At 43.0% G+C, this 25024-nt stretch overlaps 2 protein-coding genes across 3 annotated transcripts in view; both read right to left on the bottom strand.

Moving 5' to 3' along the window:
* Erich1 (glutamate-rich 1) overlaps positions 1-25024 on the bottom strand; it is a gene marked incomplete at its 5' end in the record, with an annotated part of 52793804 nt that overhangs the window by 29320004 nt on the left and 23448776 nt on the right.
* Snx25 (sorting nexin 25) overlaps positions 85-25024 on the bottom strand; it is a 103556-nt gene continuing 78616 nt past the window's right edge. For 2 of the 3 annotated variants that reach the window (NM_001432812.1, NM_001432813.1), the window contains exons 9-19: positions 23009-23284; positions 21422-21583; positions 16281-16412; positions 14188-14328; positions 11994-12107; positions 10776-10940; positions 8274-8391; positions 5355-5421; positions 2125-2306; positions 1262-1362; positions 85-641 (exon numbers count right to left, since the gene is read on the bottom strand). In NM_001432812.1, the coding sequence (NP_001419741.1) occupies positions 561-641; positions 1262-1362; positions 2125-2306; positions 5355-5421; positions 8274-8391; positions 10776-10940; positions 11994-12107; positions 14188-14328; positions 16281-16412; positions 21422-21583; positions 23009-23284 (1539 nt within the window). In that variant the 3' untranslated portion in view covers positions 85-560. The remainder of the gene's footprint in view (positions 642-1261; positions 1363-2124; positions 2307-5354; positions 5422-8273; positions 8392-10775; positions 10941-11993; positions 12108-14187; positions 14329-16280; positions 16413-21421; positions 21584-23008; positions 23285-25024) is intronic. The other variant, XM_087588346.1, reaches the window with a different exon arrangement.

Genomic DNA, 25024 nt, shown 5'->3' with positions numbered 1-25024 from the left:
TCTGAAAAGGTTTTCAGCAAATCTGAGTTGCACAGGTCGAAGCTCTTTCGGTAACTCGAGCCATATTACTTTTGAGCACTGTGATTCTTTTTTTGTATTTTATTGCTTCAAATGCTTCAAACTATGGGAAATCTTTGGTAAAAATAAAAACAATAAAATTTTCACAATAACTTTACACCAAGCATTGCACAACAGTGGTCTTCAATACACGGGAGACACAGGAATGGTCAGAATCCTCAGTGAGGAGATTAACTGTACAATATTCAGACTTTGTCATTTAACAACAAAACTGTTTTCATAAATATTTAAAATATTTCCTATGTTCTTATCACATATTAACATTTGTATTTCAGTCAGCATGGTGAGCTTTAAAGTCTGTTTTCTATTGCCTACCACAGCGTCAGTCCTCTCCCTCTGATTCTGCTCACTTGGCATAAAACTAGAGGGAGGCATGAAAATAAAAATCAGTATGGTTCTTGTCGGGCCCTCTGTGGAAAAGAGGAAAATGTTTAATGTCTATTTTTACACAGACATTTCTCTGGCGGTTGCTTTGTGCAGTCTTAGACTTGACCAGCTTTCAGCTGATCCAGGTGAGCTCTCAGCTCAGGACAGAGCTCTGTCAGCAGCAGCTCCATCAGCACCTGCCCAGAAAGAAAAGCAGAGAAGAGGCAGTAAGGATGAGTCATACTGTCTGTCTGAGAGACGCATCTACCGAGAGTCCTGAGCTCATCCTCAGTAGACAAGTGGCTCCCAAAAGGAGACCAGACTACACAAACCCGATTTATCCCATGCGTATTAGACACAGCCAACCGTCTGCCACATTTAATGTTGGTTATTTAATGTTGGTTATTTAATGTTGGTATGTTATTCTTTGGTTTTGCTTTATTTTTATTTTTGTTTTGTTTTTGAGACAAGACGTCAGGTAGCCCACATGGGTCTCTATCCTGAGTTCGTGGACTGTAGGCCTGCCCTCCCACACCTAGTCGATGGTAATTCTAATCAGAAAAATGAACAGAAGACAGCTTCTTTTGCTGAAATAACAGAAAGCACACAGTCGTGCAGAGATGTTAACTCAGAAGCCAACAAAGAGCCGACTGTCTGCTGAGCACGGCCGCGTCCCCTTTCATGCGCTCAAATGAGAGGACAGACAAAAATGATGCAGGGCTAAAGGTAATTCAGAAGGTGAAGAACTGAGTTATCCTAATATGCAAACAGAAATATACAATCCAATAGCGAGTCCTCTGGGGACCTATTTACTCACATATAACAGGTGCTTGTTGGCCCTTGTTTCTTGCAGCGCCTTGAATATTTTTATTATACCATGGCGGGCATTTTGCTGTCCAACAAGGCTCTGAAGTGTATCTGGGAAAAGAAAACACTGCACTTGTCCTGTTGTACTGCTGAGGCTGAACTCGGGGCTGTGCACATGCTAGGTGTTTGTTACTTCCTGTTACCTGAGATAAAACACTCTTGATGAAGCAGCGCACAGAGAAAGGGTTAATTCTGCCTCACAGAGCAGCCAGAGCCCAAGTAGGCTGACACTGAGAGCAGCAGACACTGGTGCTCAGCCACTCTCTCCTTCAGGAGGACCCTCGCCCCATGAAAGGCACCACTTACACTTAAGGTAGGTCTCCCTACCTTCATTAACCTAACCCAGATAATCTCCCAAAGGCATGCCCAGAGGCCAGAGGATTGTCTCCTGTCAAGTTGACAATAGTAGGCATCATGCTGGCGAGTGCTTTGTATCCTAGGATCTGAAAATATTGTTCCTGTCCTCAAGTGCTATTGTACAACACACAGAAAGTAAAACGTGCAGGCCTGACAGAATTAGCTCGTCCTCTTGAACGTGTACAGCAGTTTTAGCATTTGCTACTGCTTGTTTTAGTAATTAAAATATATGTTTTTAAGCATACTCGTAAAGGTTCCTGGTAAACTTAGCCTCATCTCTAAGGCAGGAAGTGTGACCTTAGCTCTAAGCATCTCTGATGTGAAAAGCCCCCATTTGGTTTGTGTCTCTCTGAGCAGGTGATGAGATACAGTCTCCTGGGAGATGGATGCCGGGGCGGGGAAGACAAATTCTCAGTGGCAACATTCTCAAAGCTCGCTCTCAGGCTGAGGCCTCACCTGGAATGTTTTCAAGCAGTTTTTGCTGTGCTCTCTGTTTTGTTTCCTGACTTTGTGCTTCGCTTCTGATTCTTGTTGGTGGTGCCAGTTTCCCATTTGGCCAGAAAGCATCTCGGAAAGCACTAATGTAGTAAACCACCATCTGCTCGCTGAAGATCCAGTTCACCGTGTCCCGGATTTGCCTTTGAAGAGATAAATATTGCTTGGATGACGTCTTTAAAAACTATATACTGTGTTCTCAGGAGGCAATTGTCAATGGGTGGGATAAGATACAGCCTGGGTTAAGTGTTTGATGAATAATCTATTTTAAAACTGTGGCTATAAAAGTTAGTGTTCACGCTGGCAATGGCAATACTGGATGACCAACTCATGGCTGGGGTTGGGTTAACAGTATTTTCTGTTTCTCTTTCTTTCTTTTTTGTTTTTTATTTAAGAATTTCATACACACATAGAATATGGGATTCACATTTTTCTATGGCACCCTCTTTTTCCAAATGTTTGCCTGCCAATCAATGTGATGAGAAGACTGGGATTTATCTGAGGATTTAAGTCCCCTGGACACTAATTATTCCTCCATCACCCTTATAAATCAGAAGTGTGAGTCCACCTCCTGAGGCTGATGGAAAGGAAACCTCCTTGGGCCCCCAAGTCCTAAAGGAGAAGCATGCATTTTTACCAGCCCTCCTAGGGTGACTGTAGCAGACAGGCCTGGGGAAAATATTCTGACCCAGAGAAAGCACCTTATGCTCACTGGCAAGGAGCAAGGATGCCTTTCAAAGATCTAGTACTATCAAAGTAACTCCAAAGGGTCACGAACATGAAACACACTTGACCTGCACAGTTGTGCAGAAATGGCTTTTACTTAGTTAAGACTCCTATGCCATCCTACATACGTCAAACTTTAGCAACAGACACGTGAACACTGTTCAAAGAGCCCAGAAGTAGCTGTCAGGCTGAAAAGGAGAGTGACCAGAAAGGACAAGGACCCCCTAGATTCCCAGGCTCAGGGCATACTAACTACTTCCAAGAGTGATCAGAAAGTTCTGTAGGAGCCCAGCAGCTCAGTCAGATTTGTAAGAGTAAACAAGGGTTTGGTGACATCTCTGAATGGATGTTCCAAGCTCATCACTTCATACACGGTGATCAATTAATTTTGAAAAATGATTAAACACTGAGTCAAATTACCTGTTTCATAGTGAAAAACCAAACATGACAAAATATACTGCAATTCAAATCTAGACAAAGACAACAGCTTATCTATTTATAAGGACTTCTACCTTAAAAAGTAATGGCCAACCTCCTGTCTGTGTTCCTGAGAAAACTAAAGCTCTCTATGCTGGTGGTAACATACATCGGTTTCTGTAGGTTTGCTCTGGGTTAACCACTTGCACTACATGAAGAAATTTCAATTTGTGACTGAACATTAGGCAACTCTTAGGAAAGATCAGTGCCTAAGTATTTTCCTTCTTTCATCCAAAAGCTTTTGAAGCAAACCAAGTCTGTGAGACCATGGTAGCTTCAAGCCAAGAGGCTGACAAGCATTATGACTTAGTTTTATGATGTGCTGGCCTTTGTGGAAGGCAAACATAGCACGTACCAGAGGCTCCACAGTTCCCTCACACAACAAGCCCACTGGCGTGAACAACCCGAAAGTTTCTATAAGAAACTCCCAAGCTCCGTGCAGGAACTCTCCACTCACAGACACAGCTGCTCATTTTGTGAGCAGGAGCCAGTGTGAGTAGAGGATCATGGCGAGAGCACATGGTCTGTTGAATCTGACAAGGAAATACATTAGCAAGCTCAAGTATGAGGAGAGAGAAGGCACCTGGGAATTTCTTTATCTAAAGCCTGTCAGCAATAATGAAGTTTCCCCAAGATATAAAAGAAGTATTAAATGGCTCTTCCTCCAATCCAAGGGCACTAAATTAGTTAACTAAGCAAGCCTCTGACAGACAACTTGACCTTTTTTTTTTTTTTTTTAATTTTAGAAATAAAACAGAGCGCTGCAGAGGTGGCTCAGTGGTTAAGAGCACTGATGCTCTTCCAGAGGTGCTGAGTTCAATTCCCAGCAACCACATGGTGGCTCACAACCATCTGTAACGGGATCCAATGCCCAATTCTAGTGTGTCTGAAGACAGCTACAGTGTACTGGCATATATAAAATAAATCTTTAAAAAATTATTTTAAAAGAAATAAAAGTAAATGTTTATTGTGACCACCAGGAATACATATAAATCAACAAAAATAAGTTTTCTTTATAGTAGTTCCTGAAAGAACTGTATAAGCTTTCAATAATATAAGTAGCTTACATTATCTCACCAATATTGAACAGTAAATTATTTTATTTATTTATTTATTTTTTTGGTTCTTTTTTTCGGAGCTGGGGACCGAACCCAGGGCCTTGCGCTTCCTAGGTAAGCGCTCTACCACTGAGCTAAATCCCCAGCCCCCTGAACAGTAAATTATTTACTTAGAAAAATCAATATTTTCACCTCAAAACTTACTTTATTATATACAAACTGGTTTACTTTCAAAACATTCACTAACACTTGTATTCTGCAGAAAATCTAAAACTAATCTCCTGAACTTATTTTATTTTGGACAGTTATTGAAAAGAACCTGACAATGGCAGCTGGAAATTCCAGGCACAAAGATGACAGGAACAGGGTGAGGTCACAGGACAAGAAGCTGGTTAGCATTACAGAACAGCACAGGGGTGAGCTCAGGAAGCCATGCTGTCTTTTCACTTATCTCCTCCCTACTGAGATGGGAGCAGCACTAATCTCTGAAGCTGGCTTCTTAGCAAACAACACCGGCTGACAAGGAGTTCTCATGCAGGCCCGGGAACACACTTTATGGACAACTCACACCGTCCTACGGGAGGTTACTTATGCGAATACTTTACATGAACGGATACTAAGATGCATTTTAGACTCTACTAAAGACTTGTGCTAGACACAGCTCTCCACCATGGATGTCCACACATGAAGAATGACATTTTAATGCTTCTTCCACTCTCAAAATGAACGCTGGAGCTAGCTCAAATTTTTGTCGTCTGTTCGCCATGCATTCTGCTAGAGAAATTCAGAACGCTGCGTTCTCACCAGCCTCAGCATTGTAACAGAATCAAAATACAAAGGAAGGATATGTCTCCTTAAATCCATTGACTGTTGTACCATACGGCAATGCACTGTTCAGACAAAGGGTAACAGTAATTTTGTACAACTCACTTGTTGATGGTTCTTCCAAATGTGACCTGAACGAGAGCAATCAATGTTCTTCGCACCCATTTAAACACTAAAATATAAGCCAGAAGAGAACATTATCATAGGACATCATAAGCACCACAATTTCATAGCTCAACAAGGCATACAGGCTTGTCCTTTAATTCAGTCTGAATCTAAGCATCTATCACAGGATCTGCTTTCTGGAGACTGGGGCTGAGTTAGCACATGTCTGGGCAGGAAACTCTGACGAAGGTTTCACTTTTCAGGAGGCAAATGAAGAGGTGAGATTTAAGGTTTCTCCCCCTCTTTTCTTCTGCCTACAGAGGAGCTGAGGTAACACTTTACTTCCTGTGCCCTGGGTTGTGGACAGCGTGCCAGTCCCCGCCAGCACACAGCACAGCTCCTATTGGACACTTCTGCTTAGCTCTCTGCTTCCAGTTTCCTGACAAAGGACTCTTGGTGAGAAATGTCTGTATCAAATGTTGCCAGACATTATCAAATGTGAGTGAAGTGACGCTCTGCTGCTCCCTCGGCAGACTCTAGGTCAGCACACTGTACTTTTACATCTCGTGTGTTTAAATCGGGGCAAGAAAGGAGGAGTTTAGGTACAGGGTCCTGAAGCATATGTGAATTCTTTTCCTGTAACATTACCTTGCTCAACCTCAGGTCCCTCATGTGGAGAGGAGGGGACTAAAGTGGGCCTGTATTCCTAGTCCTCGCCTCTGTGCTGGTTTGATAGGTATGCCCATAGACTCATGTATTTGAACGCTTAGCCCATAGGGAGCAGCACTTTTAGGAGGTGTGGCCTTGTTGGAGGGGGTGTGGCCTTGTTGGAGGAGGTGTGGCCCCGCTAGAGGAAGTGTGTCACTGTGGAGGGGGCTTAGAGGTCTCCTATGTTCAAACAGTGACACACAGTCTCCTGCTGCCTGCAGACCACGATGTAGACCTCTCAGCTCCTTCCCCAGCACCATGCCTGCTTGTGTGCCACCATACTTCCCATCATGATGATAAGGGACTGAACCTCTGAACTGTAAGCCAGCCCCAATGAAATGTTTTCCTTTATAGGACCTGCTCTGATCATGGTGTCTCTTCACAGCAATGAAACCCTCATTAAGACAGTCACTAAGGGTATATTCTGTGCATGAGGGATTCTTCCTATCATAACTTTTATTATTAACAGATATTTTATAGCTGTAGAATATCAATGTAAACCAAAAAGGAAAATGATATTTTTATGTTCATAAATTTTAATATAAACTAATTTTTAAAATTTCTATTTCCATCTCTAGCCCTTGAAAGTTTGGCTACAAACATAGGAAGACTTGAAAAAAATACCAGACTTGGTAACAATGGAGTCAACAGTTCAGGCCATCTGGATCTAGTAGGGGAAATTAAAAGGAATAAATTTTCAAAGACCCTTTCATTACACAAGAGCAACAACTGGTATAGACTCAATACTAAACCAAATTATCTAAGTTCAGCCCTAACTTCTGAATGAATCTCAATGCCTAGTTAAAAAAACTAACATCCCCAACTAAAGTCAAGCCTTGGATTCGGAGCTGTGCTTCAGAGACGCCTGGCACTTCTGCATGCAATTGTCTGGAACAGCACCAAGGATGTAGATGTGTTATTTTAGGCTGGCCTTTAAGCCAGAATGAACATTTCTGTTCATGATGGTAGCTTTTTTGCTTGGCCTTTCTAGGTCAGGAGAGAGAACTCATAGCCAGCAGGTCTGATCACAAATGCCTAGGAAGAAAGTCTGACAGCCGAGGAGTTTAAAATAAAACTCTGCCTTATGAGCTCCTTCTGTATACCAAACACATGGAGGAAGCACACATGCTTCCCTCCCATCACTGAGCTCCCTCCCATCACTGTCCCCTCATTCTAGTACCTGCCCTGTCCTTCCTCAGCTCCCTGCCCCACCTGCCCATATAACCCGACACCTATTAACATCGCGTGTGTTCAAAGCCCCGAGGCAGCTGCCGCTGCCTGTGGAGGTTGCTGATGGCAATGCAGCCATGCCATCTCGTTATCTAGACGTTCTATTTATTCCTCAGGAAATGTCACTGACAAAACCAAGCATGCTCTCTCAACAGACATTCAGTCGAGGATGAGCAGGCTAAAATGCCAGCATCTAGAGTCCTCCTAGGGACCACAGTCACGAAGTGTTTTCATCTCTTGGAGTTTGGAACAGATGCTACCAGGTAGGATGCTGCACTCTCATTGTCCACAGCTCTGGGGGACATGGAAAGACTCACAGATTTACAAGCAAGATTTCATTGAAGAAGAAAAGACTGAGTGTAATACTATTATTTTCTGATGATACTGAATCAAGTTAAAGATCAACAACTATCTTAAAAGAACCTAAATTACAGCAAGGCTAAAATACTTTCATCTGAAAGAGTTTAATATTTGAATGCTATTATATCATGGTCATTTCTTAAGCAATTTAACTAGCCTCCATTTTTAACGTTTATTTTAGCTCTAACTTTAGTTACTGAAATTTGTCTACACTCAACCTTCATATATCATAGACCATATACATTTGTGATCTATGATATATATCCACAACACTACCCTGGCATCAAAGCTGCACCTTTAATCATAGGCTATGCAAATCATTTTTTGAATAAGTTCTGGGGATGAGACAATGAAAGTATACTGCGTCCTAGGAAAACAGTTCAAAGCATTCTCTCTTTATCTAAATCAGAGAAACACAATGCCGAGTACACCAGGACCCCAAGTTTCAGGAATACAGAAGTTCTCTGACCTAAGACTGTACCTTCAGCGTCAAGGATGAAGTGTAGCACCTGAAGGTGTCTGTAAAGTCCTCTCGGATGAATGAACACGTGAATACAAATGAACCAAACGCACGTGGAGCAGACAACGACAAATCAATCCCACTGCCCATCAAAGACTTACTTCCTCGAAGTTCAAAAATCTCCCCGATGAGCATGAAACACGGTTCAGCCAAGGCGTCCTTCTTCCCGTCCACATCGTCCCCGTAATCGGACAGGTCGCTGTCCTCTTCTATCTCCTCCTGGGGGACAGATAAGCAGCATCACAGGCAGCAGATCACATACCCGGGATAACACAGTTGAATTTAAGTACAGGCTCCAGGCCGCCCACTCCCACTCTACCCTTACTCTATCACTGTCCACCCTCAGGGGACAGCCTGACTTCACAGCCAGGTTCAAAGCTTGAAATAAGCTAACTGGGGCTGGGGGTGGGGCATGGAGGGGGAACTCTTTAAATAATCAGGGAAATGTAATACGGTTTTCCAAAGATGGTGAGATGTTTTTTGCATTTTGAAAGACTTTTAACCAAAATGGTTTTTTAATTCAATGCTCTTAAAATATGTGCATTTTAAAGTAATTGAGGTATTTTTAAAGTTCTGCTTCAAGCATCTACCATACACGGTAGCTAGTCTCATTTCCTGATCTACATGTCAGCATATTTCAATTCAAGCCTTCTTCTAGGTCAGCACCAGGCTGGGGCACATGAGTGCAATGAGGCCCAGACTCGGTGGCTGACAGTGGTCTGTGGAGACTGACATATACAGAAATGGCAGTTTTCACAAGCCAGGGTGAAGTGATGCCCAAAGACCAAGCAGTGAAAAGACAGCTGAAGATTGCTATTCTAGTATCTTTAACGCGCTCAAGTCTGAAAGTAGTTAGAGCCAAAACGGACTGCATCTTGTCGGGTCAGTGGCCAGAGAGGCCCCAGGGACACCCCTGAACATCACAGGCTGGTACCAAGGCTGTTGGCTGTTCCCCACAACCTGATTAAGGCCCTGCTGTGAAGACCACACTTATAGACCTGAACACAGAGCTGGTACCTAACTTGAAGCTTCATCACTACTGACTCAAGTTTATTGTATTAGAAGATACTCTGCATGATACCAGGCAAGAGAGATAATCATCAATATGACTCATCTACAAAGCCTGAGATCTACAACAGTAACCTGCCTGCAAGATAGATTAGTGCAACAGTGGTACAACTGGTACGAGAGTAACCAACCCCCTATCAAATTGGATTTAAGGCCCACTCCATGAGATGGAATTCATACCTGATGCTGCTAAGGAAGCCAAAAATCATGGACTTAGGGGAAACCCACTACTATTACTTAGCTTAAAAACAAAAAAACAAAATAAACAAACCCATGGCAATAAAATGACTCCTAATGACAGATTTGTGTGCCTTACTCTCCCCCATCAAAGAAGCTTCTTCTTGTAGTAGAGAGTAGTTAACACAGAGACCCAGGACTGGACAGGGTGCAGAGTGAGAGAGTTTGGAGCACTCAGTTCTAATGGGATGTCATCATCAAATCCCTTTCAAGATTCAGGGAACTGGGGGTTTGTTTGTTATTTTGGGAAGGGTGACGCTGGGTGAGTAAGACAGTGGGGAGGGTCTGGAAGGAGTTGGGGAGGGAGAAGAATATGATCGAAATATACCAAATGAAAATTCTTCAATAAAATTTTAAAAAGAAAACCAAGGTAGTTAACCTAGCCACAAAACTAATTATGGGATGTTGGCTGTTATCTGGTGAGCCATCCAAGAGAGTTTCTTGGAAGCACAAGGAGTCCTGTAAAACTTCTCACTGGTCCAGGAACATTAAATACTTCAAAAAGCAACTACTACACTTACTTTAGAGAACAGTTTTACAGTGACCAAGTCATTTATAGATCATTTATACATCAGAAGTTCATGCCTACGACAGTGTGACGGAGAAAAGCTAGCCAGGCCAAAGCAGGCATGGAGGAAGGAGGTGTTAGAAGAGCCTCAAAGACAGGGTTCACACTGAGACTGAATAGAGATGTGGGCATCTCTCTTCCCAATTCAGAATACAATTAAGTACCACACTCTTGTCCATGGTCACTCTTTCTGTGCAAACTCAACAAACCGCTCCTGATAAAGAAGCAGATTTTGCTAATTTGCTAGACAGCCAAACAAGGGCTTTAGAGGTTTGTACATACTTTAAGTCTGAGGTTCAGAATATGAGACTGAATATGTTTGCTGTCTCTCCAGTGACTGTTTATCATATACATTGCTGCCAGGTTCTTCCTGCTTCTACATGTTCCTCAGCCCTACCAGGCCATAACCTTTGTCTTGTCTTCCAGAAGCACACGACAGACACCTGCCCACAGACATGTCCTCCTCCCAGACCCCTCAGTCCCAAGTCCCAGCCCAACCTCTTCCTGATGGCCTTTATTGTGCTCCCCATCCTGAGGACCCTGCTGAGGTAGCACTTCCTGTTCACAGTCCATGTACTTACCTTGTCATTTATCCTTTTACATCCAAAATGTGAGAGTGATCACTGAAAACAGATGCATTTGCCTTTCAATAAGCACCTCTTCTCTCAAACAAGCTTCAGAAAGTTACCTGCTTGACTAGACTGACGTGGCCTCCCTCGGGACTACTCACCTCCTGATGGGAGAAGAAATCACGAGGAAGTTTTTCCAAGAATGAAGATAATGAGAAGGAGGTTTTTTTCCCCTGCACATCAATGACCTTGAGGTAGTCAGGAGAAGGGCTCAAAAAGGCATAAAGTGCTTCACTCTGAAACAGTCTTTCATCTGAAAGCAGGTTCTGTGGAGGAAGGAGGAGGATTAATTACTCCTGCACAGAAAACTACCTGGGCTACTGAGAGCTACGAAGCAAACCAGACAGCACTGACCCTGTCATGGCCTCACTTTCACCACACTTCTAAACAAAGCAAGCAAGCAAGCAAAGGGCTGCCTTTTCTATCAGAAATAAACTATGCTAGTCAGTGGTCTTAATTATAAATAAATGCCTGTGGGAGACAGTATGCAGACAGGGCTTAGTATTGCTTGATGCCATGAAAATTCTTATCTTGCACACAACTCAAAGATCTCAAGCTACTGATTTTGTAAGGAAACTTTAATTCACTCGTCTATAATTCACCAACTTAAAACCTGCACATTATGCATAGATACCACAAAAGAACCTTTAATGACTAAGTTCAGATATGGAGGCTTTGTCTAGCAGGTAATCAGATACAGTGTCCTTGCTAGAGCGGCAGCCCAGTCCAGAGAGCAGCAGTTTACACAGCTATGTAGCTGCTAGGACTGGTCCTTAAGCTCTGAAGTCCTGCAGTCTGTACATAGTTGTCTGGCCTAGGAGAAAGAACGAGCATAAACCAAGGGTTTGGTTGTTGTTGTTTTGTTTTGTTTGAGACAGGGTCTCACTATGCAGCCCTGGCTGCCTGGAACTCATAATATAGACCAGACTGGACTTGAACTCATAGAAACTCACCTGCCTCCATCTCCCATGTGCTGGGATTAAATGTGTGCTCCAGCACACACTGTCAGAAATCAAGCTTGCGTGTGAGCTAATGTGGCTATAATATAGATCGGTAATATCTATATGTGTTTTTAATCCAGTGTCATAAGAGGGAAGGCTTGTAAGTAAGGAAACCAGAAAAAGCCATCAGCTGCTGATGAGTATGATGGGGGGAGGGTCATCTTTAGGGCAGGTGTGGTGAAGGGGAGGTGTGTGGGGTTGACAATATAAACTGAGAGTGCCATGGGAAAACTCAGAGCAAACTAGCAAGCTCTAGGATAGTGACAGTTTAACTTCAAATATATCTCACCCTTACACCCAAAACTCCCATTTGCTTACCTGTAAAAACTTATTTAACTGATTTTTTGACTTTTCCAGGAACTTGTGATCTATAGATTTGAAAGGCAGCTTACTGAGAGAAGGCAACTGGACTTTTTTTAAAGAAGGGACACACTGTAGGGGGAAAGATTAAATGTTATTCTTTTGAATCTACATTTTAATCTTAAGAAAGTTTATAATTACAGTCAGAACAAAGCAAATAGGTCTACTCCTCTGTGCCACCCTGCCATGACCTTGAACTTGTGACTTTCCTATCTCAGCGTGCCTAATGCTGGGATTACTGCTGTGCATCACCACACCCCGCTAAAACGTACCCACTGTAATCAGGGTCAAACAGCCTGGCAGAACAGGACGGTCCTGGGCACTGGGCGGGCACACACAGCGCACAACCCATTATGCAAGGCTGGAAGCTCAGAACACACGCTTTTCTACTGTAAGATGTGTTTCTAACTTCTTTGAGATAAGGAAGGAAGGAAGGGAGGAAGGGGGGAAGGAAGGAAGGAAGGAAGGAAGGAAGGAAGGAAGGAAGGAAGGAAGGAAGGAAGGAAGGGGAAAGAACACATAGGTTGTAGCTCTAGTGACTGCTTCCCAAGACAGACCACAGACTGAATACTCTGTAGTAATGAAATAACAACAGCAGGCTTCCCTCTGTGGTGGAGCCCTACAAACAGTCAGACGGTGCAGATGTACAGTGTGTGCTGCTGCTTCATCCTTGTCAGGGCTCTCCAGAGTGCTGGAGGAGCGAGTGGGCAGTGACCTGGAAAGCTGCTTCCACTGCTAACAGATGTCACTGGACAGGGACTTGCAGCAGCAAGGGACAGGTAAGATGCTTCCCGCTATCAGTCACGATGGGGGACAAGTCAGTGGCCAAACATGGATTTTATATGATTCCATTCACACAATGCTTTTGTAGGATTACCTTTCTATGTTTCGGGAACATTTGTTTTGCAAGTACATTTTATGTTAAACTCCTTTTCTTCTTTTGTTTTTTTTTTGTTTTGTTTTGTTTTGTTTTCTTTCTTTTTTCTTTTTTCCAGAGCTGGGGACCGAACCCAGGGCCTTGCGGTTGCTAGGCAAGCACTCTACCACTGAGCTAAATCCCCAACCCCACCTCTTTTGTCTTTATTAACAAGCTTAGCTGATACTTTGCTTCAGTTATTCCTACTGAGACAAAGGTTTGTTTTCCATACTCAAGGAGTGACCACAGCCAAACTGAAACACACGGTAGCATGCATGACACTCAAGCTTTGGCTGCCACTCTTTTAAGAGTACTTGAAAAGTTAGCAGACGGAAGGCCTGATTAAGAGTGTTAGAAATTACCCTGAGACAAAGTTAAAGGAAGCAGACACCTTTCATTTGCAAAAGAGAAACCTGAGAGTAACCATGGCTTTTCCAGTGTTAGTTCACTCTGAGAAAGAGAAAAATTGCCTGAAACTCAGGCTGAAATTGTGGTAGAAGGAAGCTGTCTTCCGTGGAAGGTGGAATTGCCAGAGGAAAAGTGCAAAGAATAAACTAGGCTCTAATCATGACTTGGCTACTATGCACACGCCCTGAAAGTCAATTAAACACTGGAATTAGTTTCCCCCAACTATCGAATACATAAACTGACCTAGATTGGTGGCCTCCAAAACTTTTTGACCATGATGAACATTTATATCATCTACATCTATATATAATATTTGTAAATAAAAACAATATAATTCTCAGAATCACTAAAGTGTTTTCTGTGTACCACAGTCTTCTTCTTGCTATGCAGCATTTATTTCCTTAATCCTCCCAAGCAGGAAATGGTGGTCTAGGATCCTGGTTGAGCACTCTGGCTAGGTATTCTCAGCCACTCCACTCTGCTAACCCCAGAGTCCATTCCCCTCTTATCGCTTTGACACACAGCCATTAGACGGTTACACCAGGAAGCTTACATCTACGGCCCTAGATGACCCTTGGGCTCTTACATTTTTGGGGTTCCATAGCAATTTACTATGAAAGTCAGAAAAGCAACCATCCTTTGCGAACTGGATTGCTTTATCTATGAGTCATTTCCAAATGCCGGGCTGAAAACGCTTTTGCACCAGCATCAAGAACAAGCAGGAAGAGCACTCCATTTCCTCCATGAATGGCATGTGCTCTTAAATCTCTTCAGCTCAGAAATTCTACAGCCCTGTGTTCTCGAGTCTGTGTTCACGAGTATTCATACCTCACTAAGTTTCCGATGTAAATTCTGAAACTCACTGAGCCTTCTTGGTACAGTCCAGTTTTTAGTTTCAACTCCTCCAACTTCTTGTAGATTTACCCTGACAAAATAACAAGGCATTTGCTCACCATTCTCTTCTGTCACCTAGAGTAAAAAACAAAACAAAAGAACCCAGAAACTTAAGTCATGATAAGCAGATGCCTCAGCAAATTTTTAGCAACCCTGTCAACACACGCAATTTTCCTCTCTGCTATGCCATACATGGGATGTGCTCAATGAACCCTGAGATTCTAAGTAAGATGGATCCTACTCTGGCCATTAGATCATGCCATATGGCACTGTAGATCTTAAAATAAGGGACATTATCTGAGTAGGTCTAAATCAGAAGAGTCCATGAGAAACAGTTTTTCTGTCACAAGACAGAAAACGAAGTCAGAAAGATTAGAAGGAAACCAGCAAGAGATGAGAGTGGAGACCTCAGGCTTGCAACAAAGGACCCCCGGACCGTGCCAATAACTTGAATAAGCCTGGAAGTAAATGAAAGCTTGGGGTTCGTTTTCCTCTCAGAATGCAGACACACTGGCCTGGTGACACAATGAGCAGAGAACAGCTACTGTGATGGGGGTTCTTTACTGACAACTTTACACAATGTACACACACACACACACACACGCACGCACGCACGCACGCACGCGCGAGGGGGGGGCAATTACACTAATATAAGCCTGAATTAATATCATAAATTAGAGAAGACTCAAAGAGAAAAGCAAAGAGACACTAGGTTTCGTAGGCAGTACATGCACCGTGTGAGGCAGGATTGCTGTACTATTCTACTATGGAACTGGAGGCCCAGTCAGAACAGCCACCTTTCCACACACCTAGGTAGAGGGCCAGGCAGTGTCCAAAGGCAGGGTCATCTGGCATGATGTCAACACTTAGACGGGGTTTCCTTGTGACCCCTGTATCTACTTCCCTAATCTTTACAGTGATCATCAGGGTACCACGACCACCTCCTGAAATAAGGACTGGTTACTGGAGCCCACTGCTTTGTGAGGAAAGTACTTCCTGGGAGGCTGCCTTCCCCTCTCACTGTGTGCATTTGGAAGATTTTAATATGCTGATGCAGCTCTGAGGTTGAGCACAGCCTTCCTCACTCCACCCTCACAGTCTAGGCTAATGGGGGTGCTTACCAATACCCTCAGGCACTGATGGGCCCTCGCACTGTTAGAGCTACAGAGCAGTACTTGGAGAACATGCTTCATGTTTGCCTCATCTAGAGTAAACAACATTTTGAGTTTTAAGCCCTCGTGCGCTCGCTCTCTCTCTCTCTCTCTCTCTCTCTCTCTCTCTCTCTCCATCTCTCTCTCATTTAGCCATCAAGCTGCTGAAACATGGTGGAGAGGAACATAGATAAGCCACGTGAAAGAACTTTGAGAACATTCCACCGCCATGCTCACGCGCAGCCTTGCCATTTGTGTAAAGCATGGTGGACATGACTTGTTTCTTCCAGGTTTCCACCTGACTCAGGGGAGGAGTACGGATGTCGGCAGTAACTATGCAGTAAATGCTTATGAATTCTTTCTTCCTAAGGGAAGTTACTTTATAGTCAAATGACAGGGGTAGAGCATGGAACGAGAAAGCTAGTTGGGGTAAAATTAATGAAAGCACATTACATGCGTGTGTGGAAACACCAAAATGAGATCCATTACTTTATACAGTTAACACACACCGAAAAAATAAATGTGTGAGAGGGGAGAAAGCATATCCTTCAAACCTCTCCAAGAACCAAATAACAAGAGAAAAAAATATTTATTATTAAAGACCTTGTAGCTGAGATCTATGTGAACAAAATGGAACAATAAAAGACGATTTCAGTTCTCACTTCTTATAATCTCTAACTTCACATAAATACTTTATGGAAATATGGAAATACTGACTGAGATCAGATCTACACCATGAAGAGGTGGACGATCCCCATTCACGCGAGAGCAGACCAGAGTGCACATAGAGGGATGAAGGGAATGGACGAGGGTAACTAGAAGAACGGGTGCGCTTCAGATGTGCGTCCTAATTCTGCAGGGGGACGGCAAGGGTACCTCTGCGCTGGTGATGGAGGCTTTCCACAGGCCCAGGTGCTCACACCACCAATCTGTTCTCGCCATGTGCAGCTGAAGATCTGTGCACTCTTTCTCTATCACAAGTATTTCGTCCTTCAGCTTGGAAATAATCTACCGTAAGAAAAACAATGGGAGTTATGAAAGCAGTTCAGAGATTATGCAAGTCAGCACAGTAGCAGCATGCAAAACCAACACACAAAACAGCCGTGCTTCTGTGGAATTCTAATGAGGACTGGTCCAAAATAGGAACAGCTTCGCTTAAAATAGCACCGAGAAGAGTAGAATTCTCAGGAGTTAGCCAAGGAAATGAAAGAGTTCTATTAGTAAAGCTACAAAACATCAATAAAAGAATGATTAAACATGACATATATTTGCAAAGAGATCCTAAGTTCATGACCTGGAGGACTTGATATTGTTACAATGACAGCAACATCACCCAGTGTACTACATGCATGTAATGTAATCACTATCATAATTTCAATGCAAAAATTTCCATCCCTAAGTTCATATGGGATCTCAAGAAAGTCCCCTACCCAAAGAATTTTGAAAAATAAGAACAAAGTTGGAAGACTCACACTTCCTGAGTTCCAAACTTCCAAAACTACAGTACTTAAAGCTGGTGGGAGTGGCATAAGGTGAGGCATAAAGACCAATCAGTGGAGTCGATAGCCCTAAATAAAAACTCAACCACAGTCATGTGAGAGGATAAAAGCCTTCCAACAAATGGCAACAAAACACTGGACATCCCATGCAAGAGAAGGGTGGTGGACCCCAAGACTGAGAACGGCCCAGAGACAAAAGCACAAAATTTACAAAATAAAACCAGAGAAATTATAGGAGTGTAGCACAATGCTAGATTTAGCTGCAATTTTTTGTGGACACCAAAGGCACAGGCAACAAAAGAACAGAAAAAGGTACTTCTTTTTATTTTATGTTTTAAATTCTATCAAAACAGTGAAGAGGCCAAGAACAGAATGGGAGGGAATACTACATATAACATACTCGATGTTACAACATATGTTATGTGCTTTAATGGTCAGAACATAAAGAGAACTTTTGAAATTCGACACTGGACAACCTACTTTAAGAGTGGGGAACACACTTGCATACACATGTTTTCAAACAGAATATATAAACTGCAGCTACTAAGCCATAAAAACATGGCAGGTGGCACTAATCCATCAGGAAAGGCAAGTCAAAAGTACATGGTCCCCTTCCTGGGATGAGGACCATCAAACACTAGAAGGGGAGAGAGGAAAAAATGAAGGGTAAAGACAGGAACCCTTCTGTGCTGTAAAGTGGTACAAGCCCTGAAGAACAGTGTGGTCGGGTCTGCAAAAAAAGGAGAAACCATCAGCAGGAGCCCTGCAGTTGTATGTATCTGAAGGAACCGGACATGACTGAGGCAGTATCTGTATGCAGTGTTCACAGCAGAAGTATCTACGGCAGCCAAAGGTAAAAGGAGGAACGGAGGAAAAGCACACAGGTTATATCTTAAAGGCTATGTCTGCTTTCCTTGCATGTCACGTCTCTTTCATAAGACATGCCACAGGCTTATGTAAGCTTGCTGTTTACAGAGAGCAGCTTCCTTTCCTGTGGCAGAAGGCTATGGAGCACCATATCCAAGGGAGAGTGGTGTCCGAGGGAGTACCGTGTCCATGGGGAGCACTGTGTCCAGGGGAGCACCATCTCTTTGCCTCTGTCCTTGATGTCACCATCAATAGGCCATGGTTTTATTTTCATAGAGCTGTAACATGAGCGATTTTTGTGGATTTCGGGCAGACTGCTACAGAGACACTGTATATACATGAAGGCCAGAAGCTGAAGTCAGGTGTCTTTTCAACTAAGGGCAATGTTGTGGTTTGCCCTGGAGTTATCTGTATTTTGATACTAATTCCACTGCCCCAAGGACAGTGGCCTAGTCAGTTACTCAGGACTCAGGTGACTTCACCATTAACTTCTCCCCATTGAATTCGTAAAATACAGGTGAGGAACAGGTACAGGATAGGAGCCCTATCATTGGATGAGAAGGAAGGATGGGCGGGAGAAACGGAAAGGAGGAAGAGACAGGAGGGAGAGGGAGAGAAGCCGTGGCAGGACAATATGGCGGGTGACGTTAGGATTCCACGCTGTACCTTTACAGGGTGTTACGAATGTTCTTAAGGGATGGATGTGTATTGGGCTTCGTATGTTTAGGTGGGCAATTATATCTTATCAATTGGTCTAAAGGTTACTGTGTTGTGTGTTCTTTCATATGCAGATTTGAGATGTGTGTTTCTGGCATGGAAACCTGCCTTGGGAACTAGATAGGTAGAGAGATTGCTGCCAGGCTTAGAGAGAGGCCTTTGGCAGTGTGATATGGGATGAAGCAGAGTGGATGAGACGCTTTGCTGACTGAGAATTAAGATATCCAGCAGATATCTTGGGGGTACTGTGGTGCCTGACCTAAGGGGGGGGGGTGTGTGTGTGTAAAAGACAACCTTCGCTTTTTTTATTTTTTTATATTTTTGCAACAGTGCAAGGGCTTTCAGTGAACCTGGAGGTCATCGTTCCATTCTGGGCAGCCTGCTGGCCTGAGAGCTCTGTGGATGTGTCTATCTGCAATCCTAGTACTGTATGTTACAGGTGTACACCATCATGCTTAGCTTTCTACCCAGGGATGGGGATTTGACCTTAGGTCTTCATGCTTGTGCAGCAAACACTTTACTGACTGAGCCATCTTGCCAGCTTGATGTTTTGCTGGCTTTTCACAGTGATCAGCAGAACACCATGATTTTCCTATAGAACTCTTCCCAGTTAATGGTTTACTCCCAATGACAACCTACAGTTTGCTTCAGATCAGAATTTCTCTAGAGAAATACAGTAAAACCAGGGCTAACTTGATATGCAATAGTTAATGATATTGTTGGTAAAGAGATCTGAAAGGCACAGTGTTAAAGTCAAGCCCCAAGTGAGGCGAAGACTGCAGTTACATGCACAGAAAGGTTGATTCATATTTAACTCAGAAAAACAAAACAAAACATCCTGGTAAGAGTTTTCTGGGTGTCTCTGAGTTACTGGATTACCAAAGTCTTTTCGACGTTAATATAAGTAAATAAATAATGCCCAGTGTTAGACATGCCTTACATATTTTATGTTTCCTAACATGAATGGCTTAAAGCTGATGAGGCTCCTCATGGAGCCCCCATCCCCAAACATGACTGTGAGGAGAAGAGGGCTCCCTGCACAGCCCAGGGACAATGTGAATATCAGGAAATGTGGACCGCCCTCCCCAGGGTCAGAGACCGGTGTACAAATTAAGCCACCACATCACTGAAGCCTCCAACCACTAGAGAATCCCTTCATGTAATTACAGCTCAGAATGTTTAGCTCATGGTTATTAGACATTCTCTCAAGAAAGGCTGAAGATGTCTCTCAGCTACCTGAGGGCCAAACAGTAACTCACTGAATACTCTCCACGTCCTCGTTCATACGGCTTCCTGGAGACATTTTAATTTAACATGTGGCAAATCTAGAAGAGACATGAGTCCAGATGCAGACCACTGTGCCAGCTCGTGCTACTCATCATGACAGAGATGCCAGGGAAGACTGCAGGGCTCTCATGCTCACACACACTCACTGGAGATGGCTCCATGTTGAGGAAGAAAATAAATCTATTTCTTATGATGACTCTGGAAACCTACGATTTGCTTCCTTTCTTTGGTGCCATCAAGGGCAATCAAAGCAACTTCCAAGCTTTTTCCCCTCTTATATTATCTTGTTTTGTTTTACAATATTGTTTCAGAAACACTCTCCTACTATAAAATAATTTCAATATTCATGAACAAATTATTAAAGTCCACCAAAGAAGAAATCCCAATGTGATTCATTCAAATTGTTTTACTCAAACTTGCTTTCCTCGAACATTCAGCAAAGAGGAGAGCTGTGTAGAACAAACCACACTTATGCATTAAAAATATTGTTGAACTCCAAAAACACATAAAAACAAAGCATAAGACAATACCAATTCGTGAGATGCTCTTTAAAGAAAAAAGTGTGTGTGTGGTACAAATGTGTGCATGTGTAACTACACACATGGAGGTCACAGGTCAACACCTGCGTCTTCCTCGGTCACTCTCCACCTCATTTTGGGAGTAGGTCTCTCTTCTGAGCAGAGTTCCTGGCCAGCAGGCACCCAGGATCTGCCCAAGGGTCACATCAGCACAGCTCCTGCCTCCTGCAGACAGCTCATGTCATGCCAGGCTTTTACATGGGTGCTGGGAACACAAGCTTGGCTCTCACACTTGTTGGCAAGTACTTTATCCATAAGGCCTCTCTAGCCCCACTGCCTACATTTGTTTAAAAACAGATCTATTTATTTTGATGTATATGGGTGCTTTGCCTGCAAACATGTGTGCAGTGCCCACAGGGGTCAGAGAGGCATCGAATCTTCTGTACCTGGGGCAATGGCTGCCACAAGGGTTCTGGGAACCAAACCCGGATCCTCTGCAACAGCAGCAAGTATTCTTACCCGCGGGTCATCTTGCCAGCCTTGTTTATATTATCTTTTGAAGCTAATTCTTTAAATGCATATTTATTTTATATAATATGTATGACAGCCTGCATGTGCAACTGTGCACTCTATGTGTGTGTGTGTGTGTGTGTGTGTGTGTGTGTGTGTGTGTGTGTGCGTGCCTGGTGCCTACAGTAAAGGCACCAGGTGAGAGTGTCACAATCCCTTGGAACTAGAGTTGTAGATAGTTGGGAGGCACCCTATGGGTCCAAGGAATTCCAGCAAATGCTACTCACTGCCAAGCCAGCTCTCCAGTCCCTAAACACTGCAGAAAAACAGTTAAGTTCCTTTTCCTTCCCTAACAAAGAGAAGAATCTAATTATTTGGAACCAACAAAACAGGAGTCGCAGAATTGCTAATGGTTTCAAACTGTCAATCCTGCTGGCTTTTGGCAAAACATTTGTTTTCATTATTTTGTGATGTTCTCTAAGTTGTAGAAGCAACAAACTAACAATGGAACTTGCTCCTGCTTACAATTCTTAAGGAAGCTGACACTTCTCGGCACAAACTGAAAACTACTATTTATCAAAGACACTTTCAGAGACAACCTTGAAAGCAAGACAGTTACCTTCTTATCAGGTTTTGGTGCATTTTGAATAGAACTTAGAGCTTGCCTTTTATATTCAAGTTTCTCACTTAGCTCTCGAAGTTTGATTACAGCAAAGCTGGCTGGATCACTGACCCCACTGGTGCCTTCTACAACCTCCTCACCAGCCTCACCTCCTGAACCCTGGAAGAGAGACAGGAGACCAATGTATCTTAGAGGGACAGAAAGTCACTAGTCACCTACTATATAACAGTCCCCAGATCCCAGATTCCTGGGAAGGGAAGAACACTGCAGAAGCACCTTCGGAAGGCTGTTATCCTTCCCCAGCAAAAACAAGAGTCAAATGATTCGGAACCAACATAACAGGCGATGAGATGCAAGAAAAGAAAAACATCTAACAGCCAAACAGGGGAGGGGAACCCCATGGATCGATTCGCAAATGGCTGACCAAGGGAACTATGGGCTGAGGGAAGCATCAAAAGTGTTACCCCTTTCTCTCCCCATCAAAACAGAGATCACCCTCCCCAGCCTTCCAACAGTACTATAGAGTACTTTAAAATAAATATTTTTAAATTTATTTTAAATGTCTAAATTTAAAAACTCATGGTATTTTTGTGGACTTTTAACTTCATTTTGCTTTGTTTTATGCATATTTTTCTGTTATTGGTCTTTTGCCTGTTTGTTTAGAGATCTCTGTGTGTGTGTGTGTGTGTGTGTGTGTGTGTGTGTGTGTGTGTGTGTGTGTGTAGCCTTTCTGTTGTGTCTTGGGGAGCAGCAGTGTAGAGAGACAACAAGACCTTTACAGTGGTATATGGAGAGGTTGGAAGAATCTGGAAGGAGATGGGGGATGGAAGTAGAAACATGATAAAAAAATTAATTAGAAAATATTCAAATCTGACTTACTAGAAGGATTTCAGTGTCACTTTGCTCAGTGCTGCTTCTGAAAATGAATTATGCAAACTAGCAGACATTTTACAGGTAATTAGCATTTGCAACGTAATTGGGGAAAGCCTTGGCTATCAGTATACAGATTACTTATCCATGCGTGGATACGGCAAGGACCAACTTGGAACTTCTCTTCTGATCTTTTCTCCTTAACTTTCCCCGACACTGGTTTTTATGATTTTCAATTAATTGCAGCAAACAGCAAATTAAATTGGTCAAGGAAAAAAAAATGAAAGTATGGTTAATGCCAGAAAAACAAGCTGGTTTTCTTTCAGGATGATCTTCCTTATTGCATGTAACTATTGCATGTAACTTATGACATGTAACTATCACATGTCCTCACTTAAGCATTTGGTCTTTCATGAGAAGCAAAGCCACACAAGAGAGGATGCTACTGTCAGTTATAGTTCTAGCTGCACTGTGTGTGGTCCGGTGGGTGACTTGCAGGGGTCCTCTGTTGCTGCTGCTGCTCCTGTACGTGCTGGGGGTGACTCTCTTCATTCTGCTCATAGCAACTAAACAAATTCTACCATACAGAGACATTTTCCCTACATTTTAATCATTTCAAACCTTTCTTTCCTTAACTTTTGTCAGGTATCTGGTCATTACACAAGCACAGTAACTGAGGCAGAAGAATGGCTGTGAAGGGAAACTGTAACTCACCAGTTCATCCTTCCCCGAGGCAAGCTGAGAGTCAGGTGTCTCTTCCTCCTCCTCATGTATGAGCTTCTCATACAGGTCGCTGACAAGGAAGGAGGGGTAATACCTATCCCTCAGTACATCGTACACATCTCCTTGGATTTTGCTGAACACCTCGATACCCTTGTTTCCCACGAGGCACTGCTGGATTTCTTTGTAAAGTGACTTTTCCACAGGAATTTCCTTGCTTTCCACAAAAAAATTCTGATACATTTCACTCACTAATTGTGGAATTTCATTCTGGAAATACAGGAAGATGACAAGAGGGAAAGGTAAGGCATATAGTCTCTGAGAGAAATGATTTTACACTACATTTTCTGCAAGTTAAGGGTAGAAGGACAGTGTCTAGATGTACACTGGAACTGTAGACTCATGTGCAGCCTTCTGCATTCATGCTCAGGGTCCAGAGGAAACAGCAGACCTGGAAATAAAGCTACCACTTCTTTAAAATGGACAAATACAAATTGAGAGTTAATACCTGCAAAGTGTTACAGAATGAGAGGTCCAAAACCTTGGAAATAGAAATGTTCAATTCCCCAGGACGAAAACTGGGCTCCTCAGAGGAAGCCACTGACAACAGGTCATTGATCAGTGATGGCCGTGACTCAGGGAGGGTAAGTCTAGAACAGAGTCAGCTAGTGGGATACCTAGCTGGAGGAGATAAGGCCAGAACTAAGCAGGTTTCCAAAATTCTTAGAGGTCTCAGCAATTGTAATGAAACCAACTTAGCAACCAATCAAAATTGTACTAATGTCACTGCTTTCCTGCCAATCACATTAGAGGTTACCTAACCCTCCTGGAAAATTCCCCCAGCCCTGCATAAAATGGGCCTACAAGCCCCTCTGGTCATTGCTCCTACATGCTAGTAATTTCTGCAGAATAAATGTTCTTTACTTTTGCATACTACTTGAGTCTGGGATCTTCCTGCAGCAATATTTGGATCCTAACAGGAAAGTAAGTTAAGAGTAAGACTAACTCTTCTTATGCAACAGATCCCTCAACTTCACAGAGGTGTGACTTTAAAAGGCTTACTGACTTTTATCTGATCTAAGAATGGGAAGTGCTTGCCTTACCAACATGAAAAGAAATTCTCACCTGGAAAGAAGTCAGTAGAATAGTCACATATAAAGAAAACACTTGGGTGGGGGCAGGACTGGAGAGAGGCTCAACAGTTAAGAGAATCGGCTGCTCTTACAGAGGACCAGGGCTCAATTTCCAGCTCCCACGTGGCTGCTAACAACTGTCTGTAACTCAAAGACCTGACATCCTTACACAGGCATACATGTGGGCAAAACGACAGTGCACATTAAATAAATAAATAAATAACACAGCAGGTACTCTTCAGGGTTAATGCTTAGAGCAACTCCACTGTCCCCATCCACATGGGGCAGCCTAGACCTGAGATGTGCACGGGGCAGGTCATTGTGCTCTAATGTAGAAATACAACCCTCTCTTCCCATGCACACGGTCCTCACATGCTCCCCAGCTGCTCTAGGAACACTAGACAAACTCTCTGAAAGTTGCAAAAAGAAAGAAAGATGGCAACTTAATGACCACTACTCCTTTACCCAGATGTCAGATCAAACTGGTTCTTGGGAGGAAGCTATCATGCTTTTATTTTTAAATTATACTCAGAACTTGGAAAGATTCTTTAGATTACTCTTAACAGTATTCTTAGAGCAGCCAGAAGTTACCTGGAGTCAAGGCTGGAGGTTATGTTGATAACGAATGGCAATGTGTGCCTGGGAAAGAAGAAGTGGAAAGTCCTCCTGGGACTTTAAAATATTATGAGACTGAAGTTAGCTGCTAAGCACAGAGTGCTAGATCAGGTACTTCATTTGGTTTTCTATTCTAGCAACATTCATCTGCAAATGAAATTAAATGCTCTTTGCGCTTATGTTAATGAATCACTCAGATGCTATGTGCGAATATAACATGTTATACATGTTAGACATATTTACCTATACAAACATGTACATA

This window comes from Rattus norvegicus, chromosome 16 (genome assembly GCF_021556685.1).
Source record: "Rattus norvegicus strain SHRSP/BbbUtx chromosome 16, alternate assembly SHRSP_T2T, whole genome shotgun sequence".
Classification (NCBI taxonomy): domain Eukaryota; kingdom Metazoa; phylum Chordata; class Mammalia; order Rodentia; family Muridae; genus Rattus; species Rattus norvegicus.
This window is presented reverse-complemented; position numbering and strand designations above follow the sequence as displayed.